Here is a 15,400-nt window from a genome sequence, read left to right as displayed (position 1 = left end):
TGAAACATTAACTGTACATCTATGGTTTTATTGTCTTTGGATTTGTAGGAATAGTTTTATTGTTTTTAGTTTATATATATATTTTTTTAGAATTTTCATTTTTGATATTTTTACCTGGTACACTGCTTTGGTGGCCTTGTACATTTGCAAACTAAACAAATAATTATAATAAAAAGCTGGATTCAAGGTCCACTGACTGCTAGGCTTGTTGAATTAGTGATACAGCATAAATTAGTTTCTTCCATGAAGCAGTTTGGTAATAAAGATGGAAACCAGAGCTATTGCCCAGTGCATCAGCTGTTGCCTTATTACAGCCTGATGTACCCAAAGGTGCATTAAGCTACTTTTGAAACAAGAGATCCTTTACAAAAGCAGGAGTTGTAGTGTTGGCTGGGGTGACACCATCAGTAAATGAGGACCCTCAATTGAGTCAGTCCAGTTGGCTCTGTAAGGATACTGCAACCACTGTTGGTTGGAGGCTGCTTCTTCTCCCAAAGCCACATCAAGGGCAAAGACCATTCCTTTTTGGCAAGCATCTTCTGCAGCCATGAGAGACAGCGTGCCAGCAAACAGCAGGGTTAGTCCCAGTGAGGGACAGCTCAGAATGAGATCCAGTATGCCATAGCATACTGTTTGGTTTTTAAAAATCATATTTGAACTTCAGCACTCTGTTTCAAAAAAATAGCCAAATATGTACCTTAATCCCCTTAAACCACAGTTTCACAAAACAGTTAGGGCTGCCTTCATTGTTTTCACTTGGCTTCCTTATATGATACTAGTTACACAGTGGTAAGGGAAGAGCTAATTGCAGACAGGTTGCAGCTTTGCTGATCAGTTTCACAGATGATGGCTTTTCAGCTGGTGAGTTTTACTGCAGCTGTCTATTTGATGACTGATGTCAGAGTGGCTTGCTGTCTCAGAACCATTTGGCACACACACGTCTTTTGCTACATAGGTGTAGGGGAAAGTTAGCTGTATACTAGGTGTGTGCATGAGCCAGAAGATTTGCCTTGTACAGTAGGGCCCCGCTTACCGGTGCTTCGCTTTCCGGCGTTCTGCTAATGTGGCGGCTTTCAATTCCCCACTTTAAAGCCAGTTTTGCCCTTTTGTGGCATTTTTGCATCATTTTCACGTGACGCGCCCATTATTATCAATGGGTTCCGCTTTACAGTGATTTCCGCTTTACGGCGGCAGTCCGGAACGGAACCTGCCGTATAAGCGGGGCCTGCCTGTATGTGTATCTGTGTGCATTTGAAAGTTCTGATGTGTGCTTTCTCCACTTCAATCTATAATTCAGGCTCTGAGTCTATAAAATAAATCCTTGTGTTCCTCCGTATAATGGGGAATCTAAACATGGCTATGACATTTTCCACTTTTGGCCAAAGTGGGTGAAATTGACATTCACAGGAGGTCCTCCAGAGTGGATTAAGCATACCAAATTGCACTTGGTACTTTTTGTGGGGAAAGTAAAAGGGATTCACTTTCCTTCATAATCCCTTATGGGGCAGATGCTTTGCTACTTGTTCTTTCTCACCTTAAAATAATTAAGAGATGGCTGAGCAGTGTGTATTCTTGCCTGTACAGTTTTTAAAACTGTGCAGCTTCACACCACTTCAGCCTGTAAAAGTCTCTAGGCCTCACAATGTCAGGCTGTCTAGAGCACTGCTTGCAGAGATCTCAAAAGCTCTGGTTGGTTTGTTTATTTTATAAAGCAAAGCAATGATAACGTTTTAAAACTTAAATGAAGCTTTTAACTGTCTATGGCTGTGCTTTAACAAACAAATCCAGAGCTCTTCAATGCTCAACTGACAACATTTTGAACTCTCTTCCAAAAGCCCATGGACTCAGAGAAACATGTAAGAAAAAATAGATATATGTTATATAGAAAAGTGAAGAAGACAAAATGACACAAGAGTTTGTGAGAATCCTGATCCGACTCAAAGGGGTTTATTTCTATTGCACTTTGAATCAGGAATGGGAATGACCCCTGCATCACCCCAATTCTCTTCATTATTTGGCCCACGCACAGAGCTGATGCACATCCCTATTGTATATCCATGCACCCTACAATGTGGCATCCAGGGGCACACATTCAGAATCCGTACTATGTATACACACAATAAAATCTTCACATGAAGATAAAGCACTTCTATCCCCCTGCACTCCATACCTGTCTGTAGAAAAAAAGCTTTGTGCAAAGCAGCTTTTGAGCTCTAACCAGAAGCTATTGGGGAGATTTGGTTGCTGCCAACCAGCATTGCCCATGCATATCACCCTAGCAACATCTAGTAAAAGAAATGTGTGATGTCATACCAGTCGATGGTTTCCCCACAAATAACTGTTTGGTGGTTACCATTTACAAGGGGTAGGAAAAAAGGCTGAGTGCAACAACTTTACATTACTTTTTTTTTAACGAATATTTAAAAGAATGCAACCAGGGTAGGAGTAGTGGTACCCTTGAGATGTTGATGGATTACAATTCCCATCATCCCTGATCATTGGCCATACTCGCCAATGAAAGAGATGGGAGTCCAAAACATTTGGAGGGCACCACACTGGCTACCACTGTACTAGGGAGACCTAGGTCAGCAGCAGCAGCTGCACATGTCCCACCGTAACATTTAGAGCGGCACTTTCTTTGACAACCAAGCAAACTGCAAGGAAAAAAGAGATGCTTCTAGTGGAAATAGCCATTTGATCAAGAAATATGTGTGTGTGTGTTTATATTGCACTGGAACATTCCAGTGGCACATTGTAATTATGCTTTTATGAAGAAATTATATGACAAAAAGGAAACCATAATAAACGTGTACCTTCGGCTGAAATGCTCCCTGAAGTGACCCAAAAGGACCTGAATGTGGAAGCATAGGTGGCATTCCAGGCATTGTTGGAGGATAGCTTGGAAAGAACTGAAAGGAAAAGAGGAGAGAAAAAGATGCTTACAGATAAATAATGGATGGGAGAGACAAGTTTGACCCAACTCTTTAGACCATTTTTTAAAACACAAATTCCAAAATCAGTTTCAAGCCTTTTACTTGGAGGAGAAAAAAAACCCAGCCTTGCTTATCCTTCAAGAGCTCATTTTTAACAAACAAAAACCTCAACCTCCTTAAATCTGCCTTTTCATTTCAGAAGGACAAGACTACTTAAATGAATAGTCCATTTTCATGCACTCACTCAAATTAAATTTGCAAATGTTTTGATTGCAAACTCGATTGCCTGCTACCCAATCTCAAAAGAGGATGCTTTTGTACTTCTGAGTGATACATGGCTGCTGCTTTTGAAAGGCATATTCTCATTTTAAAGATCAATTTACCCAGTGTATTAACAGCGGTCAACATTAAAATGAAAGAGGCCTTTGTAGTGAAACAAATGCCATCCCTCCTATAGGTCCAGAGGTGAGGAACCTCAGGCCAGGGCCCCAAATCTGGCTCTCCAGGCCTTTCTAAAGAGCTGTTGGGAATCTCCAGAGGCACTGGCCCTACCCAGGCCACACCCCTCACTGCCCTGCTCTGCACCCTTCTCAAGTGCTTTTCCCTGGCTGGAATGTGTCCTTAAACTGCAATAGTACCTCTCGGTTGCCTGGCTGGAGGGCTATGTGGTGTGTGTAGTAATCTCTGACTTTTGTGTATTAATGTAGCCCACTGTACAAAGAAAAAGGCCACACCTATTACTCTGTCCACATTTGCTTCTGGTTCCACCCATCCCTGCCATGTAGCTCCTGGAAGATTCCCTATGATGGAATGTGGCCTTGGTCTCAAAAGAGTTCTCTGCCTCTGCTGTGGACCACCTACCCTTTATAGGAATCAGGGCATCAGCAAGAGGTGTTTAGGATGGGCTACAACAACAAATGTTAAGACTCTTCATATTGTGAGAGCATCATATAATGCCTCAGGCATCACACCATCACAGCAAGATAGGATTGGTGCCATTATGCTGAGAACAGCCAGGTGCTGACCGAGGGTATTTGCTTATTCTGCCTGGGAGACATAAAAGGAAGGATGCAGTGCCATAAAGACTACCATCTTTGTGTGTCCTGTTGTGGCTTATCCATATATTTTTGAGTTTATCTTCAGCACCTTAAGGGCTAGAACCTTGGATTTTTTTAAAAGCTGAGATTCTCAAAATGAATAATTCTGTGTTTGTGATAGCTGTTCTGATTATGTACCTGTTTATATAGTATCAAGAAACTTTTTGTCATGGTTATAAGCTATGTGGTCCTGCTTGGCCAGAGCAGGATATCACTGCAGTAACAGCAGGTCAAACTTATTTTCTACACACATATTTAAGGTGAGGTTGCCAATCCTCAAGGAAGCATTTGCATGCTTCCCTATCAAACACACAACAAAACAAAACATGCTTGGTAGATTTCTATAGAAGCAAATGTTCCATGGCTCTTTTGCACAAGAATGAAAGAGGTTTCATTTTTACCAGAGGGGGGAAAATTAGCCTCTGCTACCATACGTAATTCTGCTGTTACAGGCCTCCTGCAAAACATGCCACTTTAAAAGATGCCAAGCAGGCTGCTTTCACACTTGCTAATCTTTATCTGCCTCCCAGTTACAAGGTAATTACCACAGTTGCCAACCATGAAGTCCACTATTATCAGCACACACTTTTAATTTTCCACAGTATGCGGTCCCAGAATGCTGCTTCTGATGCAGCAACTGATAAAAAGGAACAGCAAAGCAAGGGAAGGCAATAAATGTACTAACAGGCAAGCTCCACTAGGGTGTTGCTGACTGGCTTGAATTTTGACACTACACTTGATACTGGGATAACAGGCTGAAGAATCCTGCTTAGCTTGAAAGCTCCTATCTTTCTACAGTGATAAAACTAGCCAATAAAAAAGGCATGCTATTATTATTACTTTTGCATAATCTCTGACACTAACATGGCAACAGCTGTAGGCATCCTTTCTTTTGGGGGGGACCTTTTCTTAATGGGGTGGTTTTATTTATTTTATTATGTATTAGATTTATACCCTGCCCTTCCTCCCAGTAGGAGCCAGTGGTTTTGTAGTTACAGATGAGAAATTTGCTTTTTTAAAGACTTGCAGGATATTTTGGGGTACAAGCTAGTTCCCATCTTAAAAGAAGAATCTGATAATTTATCACTTTCATGAAAATTGATGACATATTTCTTTGTGGCATTCTAGTTGAGTAGCTGATCAGAACTGGACTAGACACAGTGGCTATGTGGAATAGATTCACAAATGTCTGAAAGAATAAGCTTAAAAAGTAATTACAATGCATGGCTGTCATCTTAGAAAGAGTGATCAACTGGGATTTCACAAGTGCCTATTATGTCCACAGACCACTTTTGTTCAGTCTTGTAATTAGAGATTTACATACAAATTTATCAAATGTGCAGACTATATAAAACCAAGGGGAGGTGCATACACTTTGGAGGACAGTATTAAAATTTCAGAACAACTACAATAAATTTGGAGAAGAAAGGGCTGACTAATGAAACAGCTTAAAGACAAGTTATTGGAACTAGGTGAGCTCTGTCCAGTAAGTCAGTGATGGAAAATGCACGAGATGGGCAATAATGAATGTACAATTTTTACTAGGGAACAGCAGTTAAAATGGACATAAACTGACAACTGGCTAGAAAAAAAATGAAGTATATTTCTATATGGCATGTATTGTTAAAAGCATCACTAGCTAACCATGGGACAAAACTGAGTAGCTCTACTTAGTAGTGGCTAGTCTACAGCTGAATTATTATGTTGTGCTTGAATCGCTAAATTTGAAGGAAGATATACAAATGAGAGAAAGCTCTTGCCTAGTTCCCATTGCATTGGTAGAACAGTCTCTGGGCTGTACTACTTTGGCTTGCAGCTCACATGATTCAAAACTCCTCTACATAAAAAACTAGATGTCAAGCAGAAGGGTTGCCTTGCCTTCTTGACGTGCTAGCTTTTCCATGTGCAAGGAATGCTTTTGAATGAAGGAGTATTCATGTGAGCCCCAGCTTGGAATCAGAAGTGGTACAGCTCAGACGCTGATTTATCACCTCACAGTGCAATCTTATATGCCCAGAAGCAAATCCCACTGGGTTCGAGGGGTACCGCTTACCATGCAATCCCTATTCATAGGGTCGCCATAAGTCGGGATCGACTTGAAGGCAGTCCATTTCCCATTTTCAAGTGTATATAAGAGAAAGGCAATGGTAAACCACCTCTGGAATACCTCTTACCGTAAAAACCCTATGAATATATCCAAGAAAAGATTCATAGGGTTGCCATAAGTCGTTATCGACTTGAAGGCATATAACAACAAGAGATAGCCTAAGAGCCTATCTTAGGCTAAGAGATAGGTCTTAAAAAAACAGGAACCAAGACTTGATTAGGAGCAGAACATTTGAAAAACAGATTGAATTAAAGGAATTGTTACAATTTTATTGTTATGTCAAGAATGAAAATAAGGGGGAAAATTAAAGACATTACAAAAAACCACACAGACTTAGTTCCATCAAACACATGTAACAAAAGGACAAGTTCAAACACAGAAAGACCTTGACTTAAAAACCAAGATCCACAAAAGCACTCACGTTGGAATGTCGAAAATATGGGTTATCAAGTTTAGGAGCATACTTGTCGAACTGGAAAAAAAAGAGAAACAAGACAAAAAAAATGAGCTTAACATTTCTTCAGCACTGGGATGCAATGTAAGCATAATGAAGCATCCTCTCAGGTGTACAGGACACTGTATAGCTCGTTGGGTTTTTTGGTGTGTGTGTTTTATTTTAAAGAGCACTTGGATATTTTCCAAACCTCACTACCTCTTAAACTTGTGTATTTGCAACAGTGAAGCAGTAAGTCCAAACATCTAGCATACATCTTTATCTTCATCTACATCTTTCCTCAAGAAGCCAATCAACATCCTAAATCAGATATGGGGAACCTTAGGCCCTCCAGATGCTGATGAACTACAACTCCCATCAGGCCTTGCAAAGCATAGCCAAAGGCCAGGGATGGTGGGCTAAAGGTTCGTCATACCTGCTATTAATAATTTCTAAAAGTTAGATTTTGTAGTACAGTAGGGCCCCGCTTTCCGGCGTTCCGCTGATGCAGCGGCTTTCAATTAGGGGAAATTCCAAGTTTTAAAGCCGATTTTGCGGTTTTTCGGCATTTTTGTGCGATGCAACCCATTATAGTCAATGGGTTCCGCTTTACGGCGATTTCCGGTCCCTAACCCGCCGTATAAGCGGGGCCCTACTGTATAGCTGTAGCAGAATATTTAATTCCCTGACCTATCAGATCATGCTGGTATTCATATTTAAACTTAAATATATTGCTTCTCATGAGCAATCTTTGTAATTTGGCTTCATGGCAACCCTGAGGAATAAGTCACTGTTATTCCCATGTCAACAGTCCAGGTGTTTGCATTTGCCCCAAAGCCATCTGGTGAATCCATCACTTTAATTTAATCCAGGCCCAACAGTTTAACCATCAAATTGCTCTGGTTTCAATGCTATGTAACTCAAATAATCTGTTACCAACATTCCTCCTCATCGCACTTTAAAAAAAAATTATACATGCCTAATTTAGCTCTGCCAACTCTTTGAAAAAAGGATTAACAAAGACCAGGCAAGATTGCTATATAGATCCATCCACCATAAGCCTGCCCCAATGTTCTCTGTCCTGGCATTTCATCCCCTTGCAATATATTTCAGAGCACTGTGCATTTGACCTGTGCCCCCATCAGTAATCTTGCTATGCCCTTTGAAGAATGTACACATTCCAGCCTTAAGCAATAGGGAGATGTATCGGGGGAAGGCGTGGAACGGTGAGAAATGACCCCTTTGAAATGCCACTCGTTCAGAAGCCAGCTGTTGTTGTACACTCTCCTCCATACAGGAGAGCAGATTTGCAATTGTGTTAATTACAGTTATTACCGGAGTCATGTACCCTCCAGTGTAAATACTATAAATTACTAAAACACATGCAGCTGGCAGTTTCAATGCCACCCGCTCTGGCATTAGGATTAATAAACCCATTTAGCGGAATATAAGAAGATAGGAGCTCAAGCACAACAAAAGAGGGTGCGGCAAAGCAGTTTACACTATAGTCCCTGACATCAGAAGGGTGTGGGTGGGCAGGAAGGGAGCTTTCTTTTCTAGCAAGCTCAGGTATCAGGATTCTTAAACAACATGCCAGGCCTTCAAGGAAAAGTTCTGAGATTGCTTTATGCAAGAGAGGAGGGGGGAGGCAGGAAGGTATTTGCACGGTGCTTAAACACCTGTGGTGGACATGGGGCCCTCCCCAGAAATGGCTCCCATTGTTCTGCAGTTAAGCGGATTAGAAGGGAACCATGTCCTCACGCCATCAACACCACTGGGAAAGAAAAAGAAGAAATGTCATTTCCCATGAGTTTGCCACAAAATGCTATTTTGGAACATTGGCTCATTTGCTATAAAATGGCGGGGGGGGGAAGGTTGAATCCTGCTTTATGCAGTGAACCAAAAATAAGTATTGCCTTGTGTGAAAAAGGCTCTTTGAAGAATTTACAACACTGATAAGTTTACTACAACAGCAATGGGAAAGGAGTCAACTAAATGGTTTCATTGTAAAACCTGACACAAGGAGGCAGGAAAAAAATATAGCTTTTCTGCAAGGTTTAGACCCTATTCTAATTCTGTTGTTCCATCAACAAGCCCTTACTGGACTATCCAATGACTGGCTCTGACATCTTGAGTAAAGGGGGAAGAGCTTCTTGCCGTTGGTGGATGGCGTTATTCAAAAGCAACATGACCCTCCCAGCTGGCCTGTCCGGGAGGAAACTGTAAAAACAACCTGAATGCCTGAAGAAGTCCCTCACCTATGTCATAAGCAAACGTTAAATCTTACAGCATGGTCAATGCTGGAAACAGGCACCTATTTATTGTGTCTTGGATTGCCCTGTCAAATGTTACATTCATAAAAGCCATGACTGGGCGGTACTGCAGTGGATGGTAATAATAATGCACAAATATTTAAAGCAAGCAGCGCAGGAAAATTATTATTGCAAAGTAGGTGTCAGAATGAGAAATCAACATGCCCACTGGTCACATTCTGTTGTCCTCTCGTCTGTAACAAAGCACTAACTTTTTTCCATCAAAGCCCCCTTCTGCCTTCCCAATTCTAATTTGTATAGTAGATTTGTATACCCCACCCTTTCTGTCAGTGATTGGCATGTTTGTGCCTTTAGGGGAGATCCCCTCCATCTTACTTGCATGATATAAGGATCAATATCCATGTTGCAGTAAGCATGATACATGCAAATGTATTCTCATCCCAGCACATATGCTGAGACACTGTTATGCCAGTTGCCTGAAATGGGAAAAAAGCAAAAATGGGTGTGGCAATCCCATGTTACATTACATTAATTCAGTTCTCTAGAAAGAGACCTTGGTGAAAAGATTGGGGGGGAAAGTAACATTATGATATGGCCGATTGTGAAGAAGTAGTAGGTTGCAACCCATGAAAACTTAACACTGTATTAAACATTTGTTTGGAAAAAAGTGCTACTGGATTCACACTTAAAACAATTATATCTTTAGAATGGGAATCTGTATCTTAACACAAGTGTGGGGAACCTTTGGCCCTCCAGATGTGGATGAACTACAACTCCCATCATCTCTGGCCATTGACTATGCTTGCCAGGGTTGATGGAAATTATAGTTCAGCAGCATATGGAGGGCCACAGGTTCCCCACACTTGTCTTAATAGAAAAGGAAAATAAATGACTTTCAGCTTCTGTCTTGAAGAAAGGTGTTTTGTTTTGTTTTGGCCAGAGATATTTCTACTTATCCTCACATTTTGGGAGGGGGTACGCACCAGGGGAGGTGCAGTGGGTGGCATCTGGGGCAGGCTGGATGGAAAAGGAGTGAATGTGTGCTGGTGGGTGTGTTGGTGCTGGTGGGTGTGCTGGTGCTGGTGGAATTCCGCCCTCAGCAGCGGCACCGGCCCAAGAAAGGCACCGGCCCTGTCCGAACTCTGAACCAAAAACCGATTATTCAGCTCTTGTCTGAGTAGCTCGTGATCTAGAAGAGGGAGAGAGAGGGAGAGGGGAAAGGGGAAAAGACACAAGGGTACAATGGCCTGTGAGTTTCACAAAGACATAGAAGTAAAAGAGTCAAGATATTCACCTGGCATTCCCTGTTTCTGCAGGTCATGCTGTGGTGGTTTTCTACGTGAGGACTCATTGGTGGAGGTAAGAGAGATGCCTGTGACAAAGTACCAATCAGAATCCCCGAATGAGGCTGGCAATACATGATTGGTTGGTTGAATGATATCAACAGGCTGGTATCTAAAGACAAGAGAGAACACCATGAGTCATCACAGCAGAAAACATACTGGGGCGTTATCAACAAACTGTCCCTTCCCATCCCCTTCTCCCAGCCCAACAAACACGGATGATAGGATTTATTTGTTTTAAAGGACACTTTCAGGTTGGGGGCGGGGGGGGGAGGAACCCAACAACTTTCCCCATCTTTCCACCCCACCAACATGTCTGTATCTACATTTAGAGGCATTTCACACTGACATTTCCCCTTCATGTTTATAATCTCCAAGTAGAAAAAAAACCCTCAGACACTGTCACTTGTGAGCATAGTCCTTGTAGTTCTTTTGCTGTGGATTAAAGGGCTAGGGAAAACTTATACATTTGTTTAAAAGCAAACATAAATACAAATGTTGACCTTTTAAAAACAACAACACCTACAGCCTTGTCTTTATGGTCTTTCTTTTTTCTCAGGACAGCTTACAAAAACTTAAATGTTATAATAATTACAGTAAAACACATTTGGTTTTATCCCATGTTAGTCCTATTCAGGGCAGAGTTGCAGATCCACTGAAATTAATGGGCACAACTAATTTAGGTTCATTGATTTCAATGGGTCTACTCTGAGTATAACTTAGTGGGATACAACCCATAACAACAAAAATATTTGAACAACCTTCCAGATTAAAGTTTTTAATGATCCTCAGAGCCATGTGGTTGAAAATCAAGTTGCATCATTGATCTAGAAACTAATTCTAGATCATATGAAAAGCTCGCTCTAGTTTTCTTTCTGGCCTATGTAGCTCCAGGCCTCTGCTCTCTGGCAACTCATCCCATAGGAAAGCTGCTCCAAGTGAGAAGGCAGCTATATTGGCTAATACATTCATAGGCAACTTGGATGACTCCCAGATCATAACACAGGATGCCAATGAATCAAAGGATTTAAAGTCAGTTAACCGCCTAGGTTTTAATTGTTCACAATTAAATTTAAAAGATGTTTAACAACCCAGGAAGTTGAATCTCCGGTAAAAGGGGTCGAGGTCCACTCAGCCTTCCATCCATCCGTGGTCGGTAAAATGAGTACCCGGCATATGCTGGGAGGTAAAGAAAGGCCGGGGACGGAACTGGCAATCCCACCTCATATATATGGTCTGCCTAGTAAACGTCGCAAGACGTCACCCTAAGAGTCGGAAACGACTCGCACTACAAGTGTGGGGACGCCTTTACCTTTTTTTTTAAAGGAGAATAATGGCTTCTCTTAAGTATAAAGTGAATTGCAATGTAAAAAACAAAATCTACCGCTTATTATTAGAGGGCCATCTTTGACATTTTTTTCTTCATCACCTTTGGGAATATGGAATAGTACAGATAGTAACACACCCAAGTGGCTTCCAAAATATTGGGACTTTGGAAGAATGACATTTAAAGACATGACGTTGACTTAGTTGAGTTGCCGGTGGTTCTAATGTTGGATATAAACCAGCAATTGGATCCCTTTCCACCCTATCAGATGCAGGAAAGAAGGTGCTGGCACATCTGTGCAGCCTGCATGGCAGCAGGTTCTTTCAAGTGTCCCCAGTTCCAAAGTCTTTTGGTGCCAGGCCATCCCAATTAGTGACCAATGTAATTTACGATGGGATAGCAAGGAAAAACACGATTCAGTCTCAAGATCCCAGCATAGACATCATTATAAATAAATATAATCTGGCTTTAAAGGGAAAAAAAGAGGTCCAAACTAAATGTGACAACAACAGACCAGGTCTGGCCAAACATGTATAAACTTTTTAAAATATTAGATCAGGAAGGGTAGGTGGGTGAGAGGAAACGAACCCTTCCTATACTTTGGGGATATTAAGCAATGGTTAGGGATAGCGTTCAGTGCCCCATACATTGCTTTTGCTCTGTTTTCTGACAGTATTTTTATAACACCTTTCAGTTAAAAAAACCTATAAAAAGAAAAGGGGGGGCAGATACTCTTCCCCATTGCCATAAACCACTTTACTTGTTTACTGGTTTTCCCTGAGTGTGTTTATTAATAATAACGTAGCACTTTTAATAAAAACAAATAGGAGAGTGAAGAGTGAAATTTGGCCTGTTTTAAGACACTGGATACTTCTGTTGAGAATCAAGATAATCCACTTTGTTTTTTCTCCTGGGGGAGCTGGGGGAGAGGAATGGATTTAAAAACTGGCAGCTGCAAAGTTACTCAGTATCTTGTTTCTTTAAAAGACTTGAAGCTGGCTGGGTGGATTGCAGCCGACTCCAGACTTCAGCATGACAAAGCAGCTTCATCTTTATCAGCAAAGAGAACAAAAAGTGAGTGGGGGGAGGGGCACAATAAGCAGCAACTGCAGCAGCAAAAAAGCAGTTAAAAGGCAGAGATTGTTAATAGGGATGCAGCATGGCAGACTGAGCTACTTTCCTTCTCCATCTGCACATGCTTGCTGCGATGCAGTGAGGCAGGCGCCACTGGAAGTTGCTGTGATGTACACAGGGAAGGGGGGGGGCACAGTGCATTCAACAGCTGCCAGCCTCTTTGCCACAAAGGGGAGTATCTCGCAGTCGCAACAAGGAATCTCCATTAATTTATAGAACTGCCATAATGTATGCATCATCAAACTTTGGCTTGTCATCATTATGCAGAAGTGAAAACCAATTCAAACGCTGAGCAGATAGTCAGACTAGCCCAACTGAAGTTAATAGATATGGCTAACTTGTGTGTGTTATGTGCCTTCAAGTCAATTCCAACTTATGGCGACCCTATGAATCAGCGATCTCCAATAGCATTTGTTATAAACCACCCTGCTCAGATCTTGTAAGTTCAGGTCTGTGGCTTCCTTTATGGAATCAATCCATCTCTTGTTTGGCCTTCCTCTTTTTCTACTCCCCTCTGTTTTTCCCAGCATTATCCTCTTTTCTAGTGAATCATGCCTTCTAATGATGTGTCCAAAGTATGATAACCTCAGTTTCATCATTTTAGCTTAATTTTGGTTTGTTGATTTCAGTGGGTCTGCTCTGAGCAGCACTTCATTGAACATAACCTATCATGCTTAATTTACGTAGCGGTTTAGAGTGTTTAAAGGGCTTCACATACATAGTAACCTAGAATCTGCCTTAGATCAGATCAGATTATTTGTATATCTTGTCCAATATTGTCTAATCTGGTAGGCCGTGGTTCCTTCAGGGCGCTGGGCAGAGATCTTTCCCATTGCCTGCTGAACTGATGCCAGCTTCAGAGATTTCAGTGATAGAGCACATGCTCTGGATCCTTTAAACTGGAGGTATTATTGACCGAACTTGGGCTCAAATGCACCGAAAGCATGTATTCTACCTCTCCAGCTTGCTGTATCCTTGCAACAGCTTTCTAGGACAGATCAGTATCATTCTCTTCATACTGCATATGGGGTCTGAGTGTTAGAGACAGAAACATGCTTAAAGTGACCTGTTGCATTCACGTCAGATGTGTGATTCAAAACTAGCAGCTTTCTGATTGTACAGCAGGTGTCTAGGGTTTGAACTGGGGACATCAAGGTCTGATGCTGGGACCTAGCCTAGTGAGCCCCTGTAGAATATATCAGATCAGAGTTTTCTTCATCAACGCAAGGGAATGGGGGTATGCAACCCTCAACCTGTGATTGGCCCGCAATATGAAATGCCTGGATTGCTCAGGCCTGGTATTAGGAGCTGTGTTGACATTTTGATCAATGAAACAGTTTCTTTTCCTTGCTGAATTCCAGGCAACAACTTATCCAGTGTGTACCTCAAGTTGCTAGCCTGAACACGAAAGCACTTTTTAGGTTGATTTATTGTTATTTATTTAATTTTATAGTATTTCCAATCTGCCCTTCACCAGAAGGTCTCAGGACACATAAATTTGGGCATGTTAGTAAGGGAAATGGCATTCTCTTAGATGTTTGGGGCCTAGGGCCTTAAATGTCAACATAAAAAGCACCTTAAATCAGGCCTGGAAAATAACAGGTAACCAGTTTAACTGTTTCACAGTTGCATATGTAAATAACCGGGGCACCAGCTGCAGTTTCCAGACTCTGAGGGCACCCTCACACAAAGTGCACTACAGTACAGCAGGGCCCTGGTTCTTGGTGCCACGCTTTTCGGCGTTCCGTTAATATGGCGCCAGTGGGGCGATCAGCTGGAGGGGGGGCTAGAGCTCCTTGCACTCCAGCTGATCGCACTGGAGGAGGGGAAGATCTTCTCCTTGGGGGCGGTCAGACTCCTGCACTCCAGCTGATCGTGCTGGAGGAGGGGAAGATCTGATCTTCTCCTCCTCTGGTGTGATCAGCAGCTTAGGTTCCAGACCCGCCGCACTACAGCTGATCCGCTTTTTGGCAGTTTTCGCTTTTTGGTGGGGATCTGGAACCTAACCTGCCATATGAGTGGGGCCCTACTGTAGTTCAAAACTGATGTTACCAGATCATGGGTAACTGCAGCTAGGCTATCTCTGTGAATGGGTGTAGCTGGTGAACCAGCTATAGCTGGGAACAGGCACCCCTAGCGACAAAAGCTACTTGGACTTTAAGTGACTAAGATGATTCAAGTACCCTCAAGGTACAATCCTGTTCCTTCAAGGGGAACAAATGTTATTCAGGAGAACTGTCCACCCACATCACTCCTGTGGCTATGGCCTAGCCCAGCTGCATGACACAGGCTCAATTTAGAACTCATTCCAAACCATGGTTTGTATTATAACCACACACTGTGGTCTTGAGCTTGATGTATAGCAGGTAAACCATGGTTCACAGCTGTCTGTCTGCTTAGCACTCAGTTTCATAAGTCCATTTTCTGTCTCTATGATGTACAGCAGCCCTCTGGGGTGGAGTCATGGCTCTGACTGTGGTGGGTCAAAGGTTTGTGAATTCAGACATGACAACAAACCTCAGTTAACATAAACTATGGTTTGCATCCACCTTCAAACTGTGGCTGATATTTCTACCATTTTTGCCATTCTATTGTATTCTATTTCACTGTTTCTAAGCCTCTTTTGCTTTAAACATGGGAAGAAATTATGGCTCAAATAAGTCACCTGACATGCATTCCAATGTCACACCACTGGAATTTCAGACAACGGCTTATGGCCAGTTTTTTATCCCTTTCCATCCCTTTTAGATTCC

At 42.1% G+C, this 15,400-nt stretch overlaps 1 protein-coding gene across 27 annotated transcripts in view; it reads right to left on the bottom strand.

Moving 5' to 3' along the window:
- Window positions 1-15,400, bottom strand: part of FBRSL1 (fibrosin like 1) — a 999,197-nt gene that overhangs the window by 28,454 nt on the left and 955,343 nt on the right. For 21 of the 27 annotated variants that reach the window (XM_061603171.1, XM_061603169.1, XM_061603170.1 and 18 more), the window contains 3 exons: window positions 9,806-10,032; window positions 6,559-6,609; window positions 2,814-2,909 (listed from right to left, as the gene is read on the bottom strand). In XM_061603171.1, coding sequence (XP_061459155.1) covers window positions 2,814-2,909; window positions 6,559-6,609; window positions 9,806-10,032 — 374 coding nt within the window. Of the gene's footprint in view, window positions 1-2,813; window positions 2,910-6,558; window positions 6,610-9,805; window positions 10,033-10,137; window positions 10,299-15,400 lie in introns of all 27 variants that reach the window. The other 6 variants (XM_061603158.1, XM_061603159.1, XM_061603180.1 and 3 more) reach the window with 2 other exon arrangements.

This window comes from Rhineura floridana, chromosome 19 (genome assembly GCF_030035675.1).
Source record: "Rhineura floridana isolate rRhiFlo1 chromosome 19, rRhiFlo1.hap2, whole genome shotgun sequence".
Taxonomy (NCBI): domain Eukaryota; kingdom Metazoa; phylum Chordata; class Lepidosauria; order Squamata; family Rhineuridae; genus Rhineura; species Rhineura floridana.
Note: the sequence above shows the minus strand (reverse complement) of the source record. Positions and strands in the feature narration are given on the sequence as shown.